This window comes from Schistosoma haematobium, chromosome 4 (assembly GCF_000699445.3).
Source record: "Schistosoma haematobium chromosome 4, whole genome shotgun sequence".
In the NCBI taxonomy this organism is placed as follows: domain Eukaryota; kingdom Metazoa; phylum Platyhelminthes; class Trematoda; order Strigeidida; family Schistosomatidae; genus Schistosoma; species Schistosoma haematobium.
In genome coordinates this window covers 34294248-34313880 of record NC_067199.1, presented here as the reverse complement: position 1 = coordinate 34313880, position 19633 = coordinate 34294248, and the positions used below count along the sequence as shown (strand labels likewise).

Here is a 19633-nt window from a genome sequence, read left to right as displayed (position 1 = left end):
TGGCGCGCCTGACCGAAGGTTCGGGGTTAGAATCTCGCGAGTGGGGTCGTGGATGCGCACTACTAGGGAGTCCCATACTACGACAAAACGGCCGTCTAATGCTCCCAGGTTTTCCATGTTGGTCTAGTTTTAATTGGCTCACGAATTCGACTATTATATTTTGATGAAATATAAGTAATTAATTATACTAATTACACTAGATGTGTTAAACTTTAGAAGCTAACGAAATTATATCTTTTAATTCCATAATACGATCAATAATTAAGTCGTATGTTCATAGAAATGAATTAGACATATTTAGTGAATAATATAAATGATTTCTTGATAAACTACACAGTACAATCCATTATTTATTTAAGAGCATTCATGAACATTTTATCTAGTTATAATGTGTAGGATTTTCTTTTCATGATAGATTATATATATATATACATATATATATATATATATATATATATATATATATATATATATATATATATATAATGGACTGTGTGAACTACACTTGTGATTTACGCTCAAGAATGTGGAAAGTTAAGTGACCATTTTATTTCCATAGTTGAAATCACGAGTCGATTAAAGCTGGATCACTATGAAAAACCTGGGATCATTGGATAGTCGTTACGTCCTATCGTGGGACTCTTCAGTATTGCTCATCCACCATCCTGTCTCGCGAGATCCGAACCCAGGATCTATCAGCCACTAGACCACTGAGCTGGTCGGCCTCCAACGTGTTAATCTCCAACTTCAACTAATCCATCATGTTATTATTATCACTAATATTGGATTTTATGCTAGCGTCCAAATGGAAACTATTTCTCAAGGTCAATAACACATTCAGTATTTCATTGGTCTATTACTAAAACTATTTATAAATGGGTATATATGTATAAGTTGGATGGCAGTGATTTACTGATCAATTTTCATGAATGAAATTCGTGAAAAAACAAACAAACACAACAATAACAAATGAAGGTCAATGGAATAAGCGTGGAATAGACGGACAAAAACATATTCATTAGTTGTGTGTAGGTGTGTATTGTTTTATGTTTTTTGGAATTTTTTTTATCAAAATGTCCGAGGAAGTGAAATTCATATGACGTTTATCGTATGATAGTAATAAATAGTAACAAGATAGGCAGAAAGAAAAGGTGAATTAAGCGAAGAAACCCCCCCTCCCAGCAAATTAGACATGCATAGTAATTAAAAGTTTATACAAATTAAAATAATCAATATTAAAAATTAAAAAAAAACAGCAAACAAATAAACTAATCAATTAAGACGTAATAACATTTTGTAACGCAAAATAGTCTAGTATATTATGTAATAATGTTAAACATCAAATACTTTCATTCTGATCAATATTTGTTATTTATAGATTTGTACGAACAAGTGATAATAACAATTCACGATAATCTCCGCTGGTATCATCCTATAGTTTAATAAAAAAAATTTATAATAATAAAAAAAGGATTAGAATAGCAATATTATCCATTTTATAAGGGGAAATAGAAGTTGATCAGTCTTTCACATTAACAACAGGGAATGACAAAACCTTATTAACAACTTTATATTCTGATTGAGATCATGAACCGATTGATGTTAGACCACCTTTGGAAACCTGGAAGCACTGGACGGTCGTGCTCACTAGTGATTAGCTTCGTGAGGGAATTTTCGGAGTTCTAGTGAGAAGCCATGACCAGTGGAGCTAATCCATGTCGGGTAGAGACAGGTATCTATCTCAGTACAATGAAAGTTGGTCGCGCAATTTCGTGGATTGATTGGTGTTAGACACTATCACCATTGGATGCCGGCTCAATTGTCCAATTGGTTAAGCGTTCGCGCGCGAGACTGAAGGCCCTGGGTTCGAATCTCGTGGGGTGCGGGGTCGTGGATGCGCACTGCTGAGGAGTCCCACAATGGGACGAAACGGCCGTCCAGTGTTTCCAGGTTTCCAAAGGTGGTGGTCTAACATCAATCGGTTCATGATCTCAATGAAAAACCTAATAATCTACACAAACCCTATACTAGTAACTTTATATTCATTGAACAAGTTAATGAACATATGATCTTATTAGCTTAAAGGATAATATTTTGGGGTTAGAAGTGAAAGATCCTAGATTAGAATGTCAGTATGAATACCACAACTGAAATACAAGTATATGTGGCTGATTTGTCCTGAATTGGGAGAAATGTACTTCTTGAATTTCACTACTAATCACATACAAAATATACTAGAAATGATAGACTCATTATTTCAAATAAATGAGGTTTGAAACCGGATAGGAATCACTGTCACACCATTTATATCCTATTGACGTTGAAAATAGTACACTCTAATTTTATTGTATATTAATATCTATTAGCACATATTTTTGAAAAGTAGTTTATACCAAATGTAACTTCAAATATATATATAAGACAATTCATTACACAGTTTTGTTTGTTGCTTTGACATATATTTCAGTGTTCAATAGTTCACTATCATTAATACTAATATTTTCACTTCTTTGATTTTCAGTCTGTTAATTTACTCTCCTAATGGTGTCGGCGTAAAGTGTAACAAATTTATTCCAGACCATACACTGAACATAATTGAACTGTATAAGATATTATACAGGATACTGACAAGCTGGACTAGCATATAATCATATTAAATGTCTGTATTCGCATCTTATCTTACGGTCAGGTGGTAGGTCGAAAATTGTAAACACTATTAGAATAATTCGATCGAGCACTTAGTCAAGGTTTCACTCAATGTGTCCTTGACTATTAGAAGTACAATCATATATATAAGTGAAGTCAAATATTTAATTCCAATAACGTCACCAGTAATAAATTATTTTTAACTTACTTTAATCCAAGCTTCTAAGGAATCACCAGCTAGATCGTAAAATTCTCTCTTAATCAAATGCAAATCAATTTCACAACGTGACACTACAATACGAATTAAATCTCTGTCATTAGTTCCAATTCCTTTCATAGATTTTCTTAATCTTTCAGCAAAATATAATGCTTTGTTATTTGCACACTGAACTGAAAGATTTTTAAAAAAGTATTGTTACATTTGATACAAAATGAATATAATAGTTGAGTTCATCAGTCAGTTGAAGCTAGACCACCATGGAAAACCTGGGATCACTGGACTGGCTTCAAGAAGTATTCCCTGGAGCTCTAGTGAAAAGCAGTAACCAGTGGAGTTCAACTGGGCCTGTTGTGATATAGTAACTCAATAAAGACAATGGTGGACGGTGGCTCAATTTCATAGATTAGTTGAAGATAGACATTAACACCGTTGGATGCCGAACATCCCAGTAGTCTAGAGGTTAAGAGTTCGTGTGCGAGAACGACAGGTTCTGAGTTCGAATCTCGTGGGACAGGACCGTTTATGCACGCTGTTCAGGATAGACCGTAACGGCCGTCTAGTGTTTCCAGAATTCCATGGTGATCTAACTTCACAAAACCTGTTTCTGATAACAAAATGAATATTCACCAAAATAGAAAGAATCTAATATTTATCATTATGAAGTCATTATTCTTCTCATTCATTCACTAACATTAATTAGAAAACTATTTTCATTGTACAATTGTACATTGGGTTGAACTCAAAATCATTAGATTTTTCTATAATTAATGCACAAAATCTTAATGTCACTCAAATGAAATTCCAATATGTAATTGCAGTTAATTCAGCATATTGTGTAACCATGAAATTTAACATCGGTACACAAAACATATAAAACCTAGTCAGGATAATAAACGGACTAATCTAAAGTGTAATTCATGAGTTAATTTAAGCTAGACCATCATGGAAAACCTGAAAGCATTGGACGGCCATTTCTTTCTAGTATGGGACTCCCAAACAATGCTCACCCACTATCCCCTTCGCGGGATTTGAACCCCGGGGCTATCAATCTCGCGCGCGAACACCTAACCTCAAGACCACTGAACAGCTCTAACTTCAACAAATCTATGAAATCGCGTCACCGTCCACCCTCTTTTGATAAAGTGTAATTGTTCAAAGCTCTAACAGACAATCAAATTGTTATCATCATGATGTATTTGTTACTAATCCATTTGATAAAACATGATTAAATTAGTTAATGAGCTTTTACATATTTCATAAATATGTCACATTGATAAATCATTTTAAAAAAATAGACTAGAATAAATATTTATTATTACGTGATTTACATGAAGTTATTTCTATCAATAAATAACTCGTAATAAAACGCTTAACTTGGAACTGAATAATAAATTAGATGCAAAAAACAACTACTGATTGATTGTTATTACGTAATAATTCAATAGTGATTTATTTTCGCAATCATATGACTTGAAATTACTTATTTACTTTTATCAGAAGGGGTTTTGTGGAGATTTTAGAATTTTCACTGATTGAAATCATGATAGACAACCATGGAAAACCTGGAAGTACTGGATAACCGTTTCGTCCTAGTATAGGACTCCCCAGTAGTGCGCATCAACGATCCCGCACCCCACGAGATTCGAATCCAGGACTTTTCAGTCTCGCGCCAGGAGCCTTATCAACTAGACCACTGAGCCGGCATCCAGTTTATTTTTATTTATAAGCTACACAAAAAGTATGTTTGAACTCGGGTTAAAAAACATTTTGTTGGAATGATCTTTTCTTATTTTGCTTTAATACTAAGTTTAATAAATGGTGTATCTATTCCAAATGTTATGTTGGTAATTATTTCAATTATTTTTTGATAACAATAAATGTTTAATTATAAAAGTTTTATTATCGTTATGTAATATCTACGTTACCATCATTATGGATATTGGAGAGTCGAACAATTAAGCTATTCTAGTTCATAGGACTTCACATGAGATTAAACAAAGGATCTTTGAATGTCATAACAAAGATGATACTTTTAGGTCATTCGTATAAAATATTATAGTTCACGTTTATAACACTAGTCGATTTATAATACAGGATGAATATTATTCAATGTTAATTGGCATACATGTTTCATTTTCAATTCGACTAATTTCAAAAGTCAAAGCTTCTTACTTAAACTTCAAGAAATCTATCTTGTAATTAACCGCTAGTGAACACATCATTATTATTTTATTGGGTGATTGTTCAGTCTAAATGCGAATATCAAGATCGAATAACATCAGTAAACATTTCAATTAACTAATAACATTTTAGAACTGTAAAGTATTCTGGTATATATAGGAATGTGAGATTATCCTCTTAGATTTTATATCTAAATTTTGAAGAAGGTTTACGTTCTGATCATTTTTCTCTTGAAATCAACTATCAAAGTTTAGACTTTTATTACAGACTTTAGGAATTGTCAATATGGTACTACTCATACTGAATAACTTACTATATTAATTAAGAATCGATCAATGTTAGATCGCTATTGTAAACCTAAAAGCATTGATCAATTCATCATCTCAATCAAAACTCAACATTCTTCACAATCCTGTACCGATAGAATTTATGTGTTATCACTGGCCAATATAATTGCCAAACACTATATATATATATATATATATATATATATATATATATATATATATATATATATATATATAAAGAGAGAGAGAGAGAGAGAGAGAGTTAAAATGAACTCTGAGATCACATTCCAAAGTTCATTCATAAACTTCAAACTAGACAAAGTGTAATATTGATTATTACTGTGATTCATTTAGGTTAATGAAATATCAGTAAATTCTTATGATAAATTATTATCAAAACAAAATTTTTGATGAATGTAAAATCTATTGAAAGTACGTGAAATGATTTGAAAATACAAAAAAAAATTATTTTCACACTATGTAGGGTTGATTAGTTGCTATAGTGATTACATTGATATAAACCATGAAACTTGGTATTTTCTAATAATAAACCATGATTTGTATAACTCGCGTTACTGATAACAAAATGAATATTCACCAAAATAGAAAGAATCTAATATTTATCATTATGAAGTCATTATTCTTCTCATTCATTCACTAACATTAATTAGAAAACTATTTTCATTGTACAATTGTACATTGGGTTGAACTCAAAATCATTAGATTTTTCTATAATTAATGCACAAAATCTTAATGTCACTCAAATGAAATTCCAATATGTAATTGCAGTTAATTCAGCATATTGTGTAACCATGAAATTTAACATCGGTACACAAAACATATAAAACCTAGTCAGGATAATAAACGGACTAATCTAAAGTGTAATTCATGAGTTAATTTAAGCTAGACCATCATGGAAATCCTGAAAGCATAGGACATTACATTGAAATAAACCATGAAACTTGGTATTTGGTATTAGTAAACCATGATTCGTATAACTCGAAAAGAAAGATGAAATCGATAAATAAAAATTTTATCAGAAGGGGTTTTGTGGAGATTTTAGAAATTTCACTGATTGAAATCATGAGTTAATTGAAGCTAGATCACCATGGAAAACCTGGAAGTACTGGACGGCCGTTTCGTCTTGATATGGTACTCGAATCTTGCGGGATGCGGGATCGTGGATTCGCACTGCTGAGGAGTTCCATACTAGGACGAAACGGTCGGCCAGTGCTTCCAGGTTTTCCATGGTGGTCTAGCTTCAATTAACTCATGATTTCAACCAGTGAAATAAAAAGTTATTTAGCACAAAAATTAAACCAAAATGATATTTAAACATATAGATTTCAATATGATTCATTTATATTTATCAAATAAATTAAATCTGGTAGCACCAGGTATGAATTAATCAATAATGAAATGTATGAACATGATTTACAATATCATAAAATTAAGCTGTTATGGTCACAAAAATGTAACTAATTTATTGACCATGTTTTTAACCAAATGTCATAAACAATTAGAGGAAATCGATTTTACATGTTACCCATTCTTCAATCAATTAAAATTTTGCCCCACCATATTGTTCGTTCATTCTATATTTTATCCTCTGAATTTGAATATCTGGTAAAATGACTATCGGTCTAAAAACTGGATCTTAATAGTTGAGTTCATGAGTTAATCTAAGCTAAACCATGATTGGATAACTGTTTTTCCCTAGTATAGGACTCCTCAGCAGTGTGCATTTTCAATCCAATATGCAGGTCTCAAACCCAGTACTTTCAGCTTCGCGCGCGAACGCCCAACCTCTAGACCACTGGACCGGGATCCAACGGCTTTAGTGTATAACTTAGATAGATTGCGCAATCCGTGTATCCACCGAACACGGATTGAACTCCATGGAATCCATCTCGAAGCTAGTCACTAGTGAACATATGAATAATATCAGGATAGAGATTTATGAAGAATGTAGTATTTAAACAGTTGAATTCACGAGTCAATCTAAGCTAAACCACCACTGTAAAAGTGATAGCATTAGATTGACACGTGAGTTCAACTGTGAAAGTACCACAATCTCCATAAATCTAGATTTCATCAAATCTAAGAAACTGACAATTGTAAAAACTAGTATATATAACGCGATCCAGACCTATGTACAATAAGTGAGTTTAATCCAACTCTCCAATCTCCATTGTAATTGAATATCTTAATATCAGATATACTAATTTCTTCCTTATGTACATCTTAATAATTGGTAGAGTAATCAGAAAGTATATTTAATCTCATTTATCAAATTTCAGCATTAACATTATAGTTGAGGCCCAAATCTAAGAGTCCTCAAGTCACTGAGCTATATTATTTTTTTTCTGATCAATTATTTAACAGATTCCCATAACAACACATTTCCAAACAAGAAATAAATTAGTAAACAATGAATAGTTTGATGCTTTAAGTGATAACCCTTATTATCTATGATTAACTGATATAAAACGTGTCAGATATATGATTATATTACCTGTTACAAATACATACTCCAGAATAAGAGGTATTTCAGGTAAATATGTATTAGTTTTGTTGATGATAAAGTATCACAGCTAAACAACTGACGTTGTAATTCTGATCTGAAAATTCTATCTTTTATTCGAAATAAAACTTTGCTCATCAGTAACTTTACATAAATAGAAGTACTAGACGAGAAACAAGTTAAAATGTTCACGACTATGACATCTCCTTATTTAGTATTTGTTAATTTTTATAGTTTAACTTATGAAATGATAACCACTCAAAACCAGGAAGCATTAGACAACTATTACATTCTAGTATTACACTCTTCTACAGTACGGACCTATGATGAAAAAAGGGACAAAATCCAGTGCTACCTGGATTTCAATGATTGTTCAACTAAGTTAAGTTTGTGATGAAAACGATGTTATATTATCTTTGACAGACATAATTTGTAAAAGTGAATCTGACATATCTTAGTGGTAACTGACTGTAAATTGTAGGCTAAAAACGACATGTTAAACGTATTATTATTGTGACTTTAATTATATGATTAACAAAATGAATAAAACAGTGACATACGAATGGTCAAAAGACACTGTAGTAAACTTCCTGAAATTTCAGATTTCAAAGCTTCTTCCAAAGTTTTCTTACTAAAATTACTGTATTCTCGACATACGGCTTTTAAATGTTCAGGAGATCGTGTAGCAAAAACTTGAATAAATCTATTATTTACAAAATGATCAAAAGTAAATAAAGTTGCTTTAATTCACAACGAATATCACCTGAAGACTATAGATAAGTAGAAAACGTAACACACTTTAAACCTAAACACATCAGGGAGTAATCTTAGACAACCACTGAAAACCAGTAGAACTTGGACCGTTACTTCACCCTAGCATGAGATTACTCAGTAATGTGTGTCCATCACCTCAGAGTTCAAACACAAGACCTTCGGTACTGTAGAATTTGCTTACCTTCTAAATTACTGAGGTAGGATCCACCTCAAGTACTTGAAGTACATTTCAATACTCATATGTCCACAAAAACTGACATTGTTTATAAAATTGCATCTACAACTGATCCCTGACAATTCAAATATATGATGAAGAAACGTCTTTCTATATCTTTCAATTCACAGGTTATACGTATTTAGTTTCAGATTTAATTTCTGTTGAAAAAGCAGTGATATCATTCGGATCCACAAATTGTTAGCTAGAATAGGGTACAACTCTTTAAACAAATGTTTGAAAATCGATTGTTTCAACCATTAAGTCAAAGTTTTTGGCCTCGCTATTTGGAAACAAAGGCTTATAAAGTCAATTGATTTACAAACGGGAAAATATTCCGGAATCAATAATTAACTGTTTTGGATAAGATGATTGGACCTGTAAAAAATACCAGTTTCTAGTTTGTTGGTGATAACTTAGTAGTTAGTAGATACCAAATCTTTACCCAATAAGTTGTAAACTTCACCCTTGTTCCACTTGATTTATTTTATCCAGTCGAATACCCCTCAAACAACTGGAGTGTGGCTCAGAGGCGAGTACACAGACATGTACTTAATACAAAAGTTGTTCAGTGACTTAAAATTTTAAAAGACTAATAAATAAATAATAAAGATAACTTTTAATATCGATGGAACTATAGATGAAATATATCTATATACAGGCAGAGGCGCACGTTTCGTTCTATTTGGGACTAATCTCTTGCAGTCCTAAACATCAATGGGAAGATTCAAACAAACAATACAAAATGAATTTAGATCTTAGACATGTTACATGTAGTAGTAATCAACATATTCTCTAATTTATGCTATGTTTAAATTAAACAGCTTAATGAAGTCATGAATAGATACACTCACCCAAACAGTTAAAATTATTTATAGTTGTGACTGATTTCATTATGTAAAACTGAACTACATTAAATAGTTTACACTCACTTTGATTCATCAGTTCCCCATTTTTTTTCACCTGCTTGATACAGGGCTTCAGCATCTTTACGTGCAAGTTGTTGATCAACATGTATGGATTCATCTCTGTTTGCTTGTAATAATGCAATACATAAATGTTTAAAATCTCCAGATGTATCACCACTTACATCATTTTCAAGATTATGTCCAGTGAATACTACAATGAATGAAATAAATTGGGAAACCCTTATTATTAAGGAAAATGTAATTAATTGTACCTATTACATAAGTGAGTGTGTTTCTGGGTTGTTTTTTTTTTGTAAATTCATTATCATCGTTTAATGTGTTATAATTATAAGACTTTGAGAATCCTGTACTAGATTGTACCATATTTTGTTGTAAATTGATTTAAGTCTTTATAGTTCTGTTCTATGAACGTTTGAGAAATTCTTTTATTACTAACGAGGTTTATCTATCGAATAGATCTGATGATTAATACACAACATTTCAATAGTTACCTTCTCCCTAAAGGATGGTTTATAGAGGAGAGAAGTTTGAAATGGAGATTTATTGGTCAAGATCCCAGAAGAATTGCATATTGTTTAATTTCAAAGATTAATAATTATGAAATGTACTGAACTAATCCATCGTCACTTGGACATAAAATCGCACTGTATTAATTTATAAAATAAAGATAAACTAAAAACAAGATAAAATCACTTCGATATTAATGAGAACACATTTAAAGCCGATGAACACAGTTCACTTCAACAATGACTAAATCTGATATTTGAGGATTTAACACTCTCAACACCTTTAATTTGATTGAGATATCACTGCACACGGTATTCTTCCAAGAGCCAATAAATCGCTATTTCGATTGTATAGTTAGGGTTGTTGTAATAATTGTAATCCATAGCTGTTCACACCCATATGTCAACTGGGACGGTCTTTAACATGAACAACTGGCAAAGACAAACCATTAGGAATGGGTCCTGATTGTTTATATAAGGAGTAAATCAACGATTATAAAAATAAGTAAAATGTTAAACATTCATTACAACCACTCTACTCAAATGTAATAGTTCATTGAGTAGATCTAATTTTTAAATTATTCAGTTACGCTCCGTTTACAAGCAATTGGAATGAAGATGCTTATTTACACATGAGACGTATAGTCATTATTGAAATCCTTAGGAAGCCAGAGACGACAGTTTTCCCTCATTACCCTATTTTCACTGGTAGCATAACAGGTTATTTTTTCTGGCAAGGTTGTTTTCTACTGTCAGCCAACACCAAAGTCAGAATCTTTAATACGAACGTGACGACAGTGAGTTCTACTGTACGGAGCTGAAATTTTGAGAACTACCACAACCATCATCAAAAAGGTACAAGTATTTATAAACAATTACCCACGAAATATACTGTCTGTTGACCATACATCATCAGCAACAGCCTACTGTGGGAGAGAACAAACCAGGTTCCAGCTGAGGAGGAACTTTAGAAAAGACAATGGAGGTGGATAGAACACACATTACAGAAATCAACAAACTGTATCACGAAGCAAACGCTAACTTAGAATCCTGATGGGAAACGGAACAGGAAAAGACCAAGAAAAACACTGCACCGGGAATTGGAAACAGACTTTAAAAGAATGATTAACAACTGGAAACACCTGGAAAGGATTGCTCAAGACCCAGTTCGATGAAGAATGCTGGTGGGTGACCCATACACCTCCACGAGGAGGAACAATCATCACTAACTAAGTAAGTAAGCTTAAAAGGTAGTAGGTGTTCATCACCTTCTCTTAGATTACATTTCAAGGAATTAACCTATTTTCAATGCTTTATGCTAATAACACTTATCTTAACAAATAAACTGAATGACAGCTCCAAAAAGAAATGTTTTTGTTTTCTAATCATCTATTCGTCATTAGTATTTGTTGATAACCAATAGATTATGAAATTCAGTGGAATTTAGAAATAACTAAGTATTTATTCCAGAGGAACATTATACAAAACATTACGTAACAGTTTTCAGAATATTTCTTAATGTTCAATAAATATCTAAATGTTTTTTGTGCAACTCAAACATGCCTTTGACTATCAACATTACATTGTCATTTAATAGATAAGTATATCACTGTTTAAGTTATTCCTTTATCAGCACACCAAGCTAGACATACGTGTATATATATATATATATATATATATATATATATATATCTTAGAAACCGCCAATATTTACCACGTAAATTCATAGAGATATAAACTTACATACTTTCTCAATTACAACCGTAATAAGAAAGATGTTGAAAAAACAGTATGGAGTTTCATGTAAATAGATAAGACATAATATTGACTTTGGTATTTAAAAAAAATGGTGAATTGATTGAATTCATTTTATGAAGAAAAAGATATATATTATTCTAATGAAACTTGTTATAAACAAGTACAAAAGTTATTCCACTTTGTATTCATGACAACATCTGACTCTATGCAGCGGCAATATATATATATATATATATATATATATATATATATATTATAGCTGTTTTGTCTTGGTATGGCACTAGTATACAGTGAACATCTACGACTCCACAAAGAGGATCGAACCTAGGACCTCTAGACTCGAGTTCGGGCAGTGAGCTAGAACCGGTTGGTGCGTATGTTTGATTTTATTCAGCTGGCGATATTGGGTGATCATCTCCGATTGTCTTCGGTGGATAACTGCTTCATACATGCACACCACTGGACGTTGCCTAAGTGATTTGATGATTAATTCTTCATGTATGAGGCTAGACTCCCATATTCTGGATTCCACTAGGGTTTTGAATGGGTGATGTTGAGTAGTCGTATACTTAAGTGAAACGGTCAACCAATCCTTTCAGGTTTTCAATGGTTATCTAACTTAAAACAGTTCACGGTATCAAAAGAATTGAGTAATCTCTGTAAATCTCTATACTGATTCTCACTGCATTTACCGATTTTAATCTTATTTTATGTGGTTCATTCTAAGAACCACAAAATTAGCTAAAAGAGTTTTACAGTTCTTTATTGAAAGACTGTAAGACGTAAGGTACTTGGAGGTAATTTGTAAAGAGTCGTATATATAGATTTGTTGCATGTTAAGAGTTATCAGTAAGGTGTATCCGTTTCTTTGAAGAAACTCATATTCTTTAGAAGATTAGATACCATATAACCATACGTTAGATTCGTAACTGTTATTTAAATTTTGGTCGGGTTTATTTAGTGCTATTGACAAGTCCTGGACAATAATTAGAATCCACCAAAAAAATCTATGTAGTATGGGTACTGATTTAATCGATTTGATATTTAAGTATGATATGATATTGTATTCAATAGTGAGAGACAATTAACAGGAAACGTATGATAATGTTGACCAGTTATCCAAGCACTTTGAGACAAGTGGAAATATTACAAAATTCAACTTTAAAAAACAGTAAATAGGGGAATTTTTCAGTGAGATATTATCAAGATTTTATATTTTACTTACGTTTATAAGCTTCTTTTATCTTCTTCAATTGATAATTTGTTCGAGTACATAGAATCTCAATCAATATAGATTCATTTGTACCAGCTCCTTTCATTGCTCTGTATAATTCACGGGCATCGAATTCATATGAACTTAAACACAATGCTTCCATAGTATCATAAAAGTGTCCACTAAGTTCAGATTTGAAATTTTCAATTAAATCTTTTCCAAACATTGATTTATATTTTTTTACAAGAACTGCACGTTGATCTGCAGAACGATGACTAAATACTTCAATTAATTCTTTTTCTTTTGTCCCTAATCCTGCCATAGCATTTCTTAAGCGTTCACAATCATGTTCTGGATTGAAATTTGATGCAGGCATTACAGTTGGATGTAACTAAAAGTAATTAAACAAAACAAAAAAAAGTAAGAAACATTAAGAAAATTTAGATTACTAGATTTCAACTTAGTGGTATGAAATATCCCATATTAGTCATAGTGCCTGAAGCTACTGCATTCAATCCTTTGTTAGATCAAGAGTCAATACTGTTGCGAAGTCCAAAAAGTGAAAGAAACAGATGTTTAATACAAGATATTTCTTAATATTTCCCCAATATACTGATTTGTAATAAAAAGCAAGTTTCAACTGATCTACATACATGATGCTTATATACGATATATCATGAGACCTTTTAGGAATTATTTATTTCAAACAGAACTGGATAGTAACTAGCAGTGTTTTGTACTATCTGAGACTTGACATTTGAATGTATCTGCATCCCAGTAGTGATGCTCATACAGAAACATTGTGAGATGCGGAACCATGAAACAAAATTTTTGTTTGGATTTTTACTTCGCTTCTCCATATGACTGATTTATGACCAATTATAGTATACAAAATATATGAATGTAATACTTTATCATAGAAGTAGTATATATATATGATATTGGGAGTTAATGGTATAAATTAAAGTATGAGATGTAGCATAGAACTGTCATAGATTGCAGACATATTTATTCGTGCTTATAAAATAAGCATCATTATAGTTGTACTGAAGATCAGTCAGATAGTTGCAACTACTGGAACGTTTTTTGGTTGGACCAAATGACATTGTAAAAGAGAAAACTACATAATTAGTGTTGTTTACGATAATTATAAAATAGATGAATCACTAATTGTAAGAATTGATTAGTTGTCTATAGGCAAAGATGGATAGTGACTAGCAGTGGAGTCCAAGACGCGCGTTTCGTCCTATTTGAAACTGATCAGCTCAAGGTACCTGCATCTCAGAGTTGATGTGCACTTTGGGACTCAAACCAAGTACCGTTCGTTTCAAACGTATGTCATGATTTCATCTATTCAAATTAAGATTTCGATAAATTTCGTACTGGTTGGAATATTTTGAATTTTAAATCAACACTGTTAAGATCATAACTTAAGGTCAATTCACAGGTATATCAAACGTTAACCTGGCACAAAAAAACACTAAACATCAGCTAATAATCATGTATTTTTAATACTGCTATATGTTTTCATCGACATAAAACATTATTAGTAACCATTCACTGAATAAAAAGATCATTCAGATAAACCCTTAGATATCTACAAAATCCCGTATCTCGAAAGATCCTTCTATAAATCCATGATCTTGATAAGAGCTAATAAAGATGATAAATAAAAGGTATAACAATGATATAATGACCAATGTGTTTGTATTTTCACTGCTGGGATCGAGTTTTATTTTATCTCATCTAGCTCATTTTTATAAGTAGGATCCTATCCATAACCTTCAGACAGATTGTGTCGTTCAAAGCTGGGTGTATAACCTAACGCTTGATGAATGAGTTATACTTAAACATGTATTGGTCAATTCACTAGTGATTTACTCCGATATATTTCTGTAATTCCAATCAGAAGTCATGATTGACAGATGTTCAAACATGTAAAAGGTGAAACAGTCATCACCAATTGAGCTAAATGATCATCACACTGTGTCGCAAATCAGTAGCGGTAAAAGTTGTATTTTTGGGACTTGAACACGTGATCCTAGCGGTTAGGCGTTCATTGAGAAAGCCTTAGTGAAATGGCAGTTGCACACTATTGAAAAATCCTGATACAGTGTAAAACAACTGTCCAGTATTCCTTGGTTTTCAATGATATCTTAAATGAAATCAATCTGAGATGAAGATCACTTACCAACAAATGAGTTATACATCATTTTATTAATGAATTGAAAGTCAGATTTCAGAGAAATGGTTTAACAAGATTTTTAAAAAAATGATTAAGTCAATAAACTAATTAGCAATAAACATGATTAGGTATGTTTTTTCTAAGCAATGATGGATAGTGGCTAGCAGTGGAATCCAGGACGCGGGTTTCGTCCTATTCCACTGCTACCCACTATCAATCATTGGTTACAAAAAGCTTGTGAATTAAGGCAATATCGAGGCATACGCACAGTATGCACATATGCCGATAACAGACTGATCAATTGCAGTCTTAAATGTCAATGGGAAGTTACAAGCCAAATAATACCAAGTGAAATGATAAGGTATGATTCTAATAAAAATAACATCAAATAAGATATAAATCAACTTACCTGTGAACCAGATGATCCAACATTAAATCCTAAATTTCCAGCCATATTTCGTTAAATTCAACTGTAGTGGATTTCTGTTTATGATTAAATAAATATATCAAGAATAGAATCTGTGGTGAAAATAAAATTTTAAAACAACTAATCATAATCATAGAGGTTATATTGTAAAGTTATGATATAATCTATATTAAGAAATCAGTTCAATAGTAAGTTTTAATGATGGTTTAATGATCACAAAGATCAGCTGTATTTCACAAATTCTAGCTTACTAGATGATTCATACAAACACTGAAGAAATTTAATCACAATCGATTGATCACTGAGTGGTGATCACTGTCATGTTTCATGTCCGCCAAGGAGCACCAGTTCCCTCAAGATTACAGGTGTACACCTTGCTGACGAGTGTCAAGTAGCACGAAACCCGGATCCAGGGTTTCCTGTTGACTACCTCTAACTGAAGAAATTTAATTTACAACTAAAACATATCTATAGTGTTTTGTTCCAGAATATCTTTGAATATCTTAAATGATTATCAACTGGTTCTAAGTTCATCTAAGTCAAGATAAAAAGTATTCCTTTGATTAATATCTGAATATATCCGAGATGAACTTATAGTAACTATCTAAATTACTACTGAAATTAGTAACTTTCTACTTCAATGAAGGATTATAGTTAATAAATTTGAATGTTTCATGTAAATTACCCATAAATAACTAAACGATAAACAATTATAATTTTATATTTTAATATAAACATTCATTTACCTATACAAAGACCTACAACAGAATACTTCAATTTTGTTTGTTCAAACAATTTAGTCATTAGAAATGAATATATATATATATATATATATATATATATATATATATATATATATCTTTATATACAAAGTGATTATGCAATCATGTTATGTTTATTTAAACCAATCAAAATTAAGACATTAGATATTGAATTTTGATTTGTAATTCAAATCATTGATCAATAATTATATAATAATCTTCTATTCTTATTGGTCTGTTTATTACAAGATATTAATTGATATATAGAAGAAGGTTCTTTGTTCAAATAAAACAAGTTAACTTTAATAATTCTAATAATAGTAGTTTTTTCATACAAATATTGGTTTAGCAATTAGTGAAATCTATGATCCCATCTAGCGAGATTTGAACCCAGGATCTATCAGTCTTGCTCGTGAACGTTTAACCTCCAAACCACTGATTTAGCCAGCATCCAACGGTGTTAATGTTTAAATTCGACCAATTTGAATCTCATGAGGCAGGATCATGGACTCACCCTGATGAGAAGTCCTACAATAGGACGGAACGATCATCCAGTGCTTTCTGGTTTTCAATGGTGGTCTAACATCAATCGGTTCATGATCTCAGTCAAAAACTTAATAATCTTCACAACCCTATAGTGATAATAAATTACCATAATATTCACGAAATCCCTCTTTGATTATAATAAGTGATATAATAATAACAATAGACACTGACCATCAAATATCTAACATGAATTATATCATGTCACATGTTTTATGAAAAAATTAACCAGTTGTCAAATGTTGTTTATTAAAAATGGTCATCAATAATAGAAATAATCAAATAACCGCTTTATTCTATTTTGAAAATTCCCATTTAGACATTTGGTAAATAATGAAGGAATAAATTCAGCGAAGAAATTTCGCTTCAATGAGTTTTTCATCATGGCTCTACATTAATATATACATGATTTACAATAATGATATGATAATCAGGAAGAGGTTTTGTTGAATTCATGAGTCGATTGATGATAGACCACCGTTGAAGACCTAGAAGCACTGAAAGCTTGTTTCGTCCTAGTTTAGTGGCCAGGGACCTGACTCCAATTTGATCGTATGATTGATCGTAAATCAGATATACATGTCGAAATATATATGTCGCCAATCATCGTATATAACTATTGACTTAATTCGTGTTAGTGAATAACGGGATTAAATAGGTCAAACACGAGAATGGATTTTTGAACACGTATATTTTGTACAATCATTGATCTGGACAGGCGATCAGAGGAACGAAGCGAAGGAAGAGAAACGAAATGATGCGCAGTGGAGAAGGCATATGAGCAACTTCATTTAATCAGGCGTTAATTAGTATTTATAGTGATACAAAAATAAGCTACATATATGTGATAAGATAAGACGTACACACCCATGCGCTCATATAAAAACAATCAAGGTTGATAAGTGAGTAATTAACAAGGTCAAAACGTGACTCAAGAAGAATGATTAAATTGGCCTGTCCCGAAGCTAGAATAAGTTATATGGGCTTAACATAGTAACCGACACTACATTAGTATGGAACTCCTCAAAAGTGTAGTTCACTGGAGTTCAGTCGAATCTGTTGTGAGATAGTAAATCACTGAAAACAATGGTGGACTGTGGCGTAATTTCGTGGATTGGTTGAAGTTAGACATTAACACCGTTGGATCCAAGCTCTGTGGTTTAGAGGTTAGGCGTTCGCAAGCGAGACTGAGGCCCCTGGGTTCGAGTCCCGCGGGCGTTAGCGTGGATGCGCACTGCTGGGGAGTCCCATACAATGGCGAGACGCCCTTTCAGTACTTCCAGATCTTCAATGGTGGTCTATTTTCAATCACTCATGAGTTCAACTATTAAATTACTATAGGATCCACAAAACCTCTTTCTGATTATTATTTCTTTATATACATATTAGTGTAGAACAATGATGAAAAACTAATTGAAGCTACATTTCTCCGCTCGATTCGTTCCTTCGTTATTCTAATTTGTTATAACTCAAAGATTTTTCTATTCATATAGAACGGAGCAAAATACGTTGAAAAATGTCTGTGGAATTCTATCCAGAAGGTATTAGTTTCAATTTTCATATTATTCATTTCAGCCGATTTCTAATACAAAGCAATATTATTTAACTTTATTGAGAGCAAATTATGTAATCGGTTGAGTCATAAGATGATTATTACAATCTCGGTTTCTACAGTGGTTTATGTTTATATAACATATGGACTCTAAACGTTTCACCTCGAACTTTTAAATCAGTGAACTATATTCCGAAAACTAACATCATCAATTTTGAGTAACTATTGGCATCCCAAAATAACGAGTTAAACATTTGGTCAATCAGAAATTGGCCACATGATAAGGGACGCGATTGGCCAAGAAATGAATTCCATTTCTAAAAGACAAGACACTATTGTGGGCTTAGTTTTATAAAGGACATATAGATTTGTGGATGGGTGCACAAATGTTTTGATTCGGTTTAGCCTCTAAACATCCTTATTTACTCTCATTATTTTCACTCCAATAGCCGGTTACCCTCGTGTATGGGAAAGCTGCATATCAGCATCAACTCTCGGACACTTCACATCATAACGAGTTCCTGCAGTTAAAAGCTATTTAAATAGCGATATGCTCCAAAATCTGAAATAACGTTTTCTCAGTTTGGAGCATAATTTTTTTATTAAACTGATATTTCATATATATAGTTCCATTTATCATCTTTAAGAGAGTAAGAACAAAGATTTGGGTAGAATAGCAACCTCAAATAAAAGAACAACCATATGGAAGTTTTTCGGAAAACCGTTCGAAGTTTATTTATAACTTGTGGAATACCAAGCTGAGTAATATAAAAACAAAAGCGCTTTCATTGGGACTTAAATTTTACATATTAAAAACAAGTACTGACAAGATTGATACGGAAGCTTAATTCAAAATTCATTTGACCCGGTAAAAGATATGCATCTAGTGAATGAGGGAAGGAAAGGCTGATTC

General features: G+C 32.0%; 1 protein-coding gene across 1 annotated transcript; it reads right to left on the bottom strand.

Annotated features, from left to right (window-relative positions):
* Positions 1–487: 487 nt before the first annotated feature.
* On the bottom strand, positions 488–16679 carry ANXA6_6 (Annexin A6). Its single transcript, XM_051216258.1, has 7 exons — positions 16611–16679; positions 15847–15920; positions 13265–13643; positions 9779–9965; positions 8419–8561; positions 2855–3036; positions 488–1432 (listed from the first exon to the last, which is right to left on the bottom strand). The coding sequence occupies exons 2-7, from the start codon at positions 15889–15891 to the stop codon at positions 1373–1375; spliced, it is 996 nt and encodes a 331-aa protein (XP_051066829.1). The 5' UTR covers positions 15892–15920; positions 16611–16679; the 3' UTR covers positions 488–1372.
* Positions 16680–19633: the final 2954 nt, after the last annotated feature.

Bases quoted from the DNA above. Each gene is read 5' to 3' on its own strand.
- ANXA6_6 (XM_051216258.1), bottom strand. From the start codon at position 15,891: ATGGCTGGAAATTTAGGATTTAATGTTGGATCATCTGGTTCACAG. The intron at 9,966-13,264 runs GTAAGTAAAATA...CATTCATTGTAG, and splicing joins GATAAAAGAAGCTTATAAAC to TATTCACTGGACATAATCTT. The intron at 8,562-9,778 runs GTGAGTGTAAAC...TGTAAATAATAG, and splicing joins TGGGGAACTGATGAATCAAA to ATTTATTCAAGTTTTTGCTA.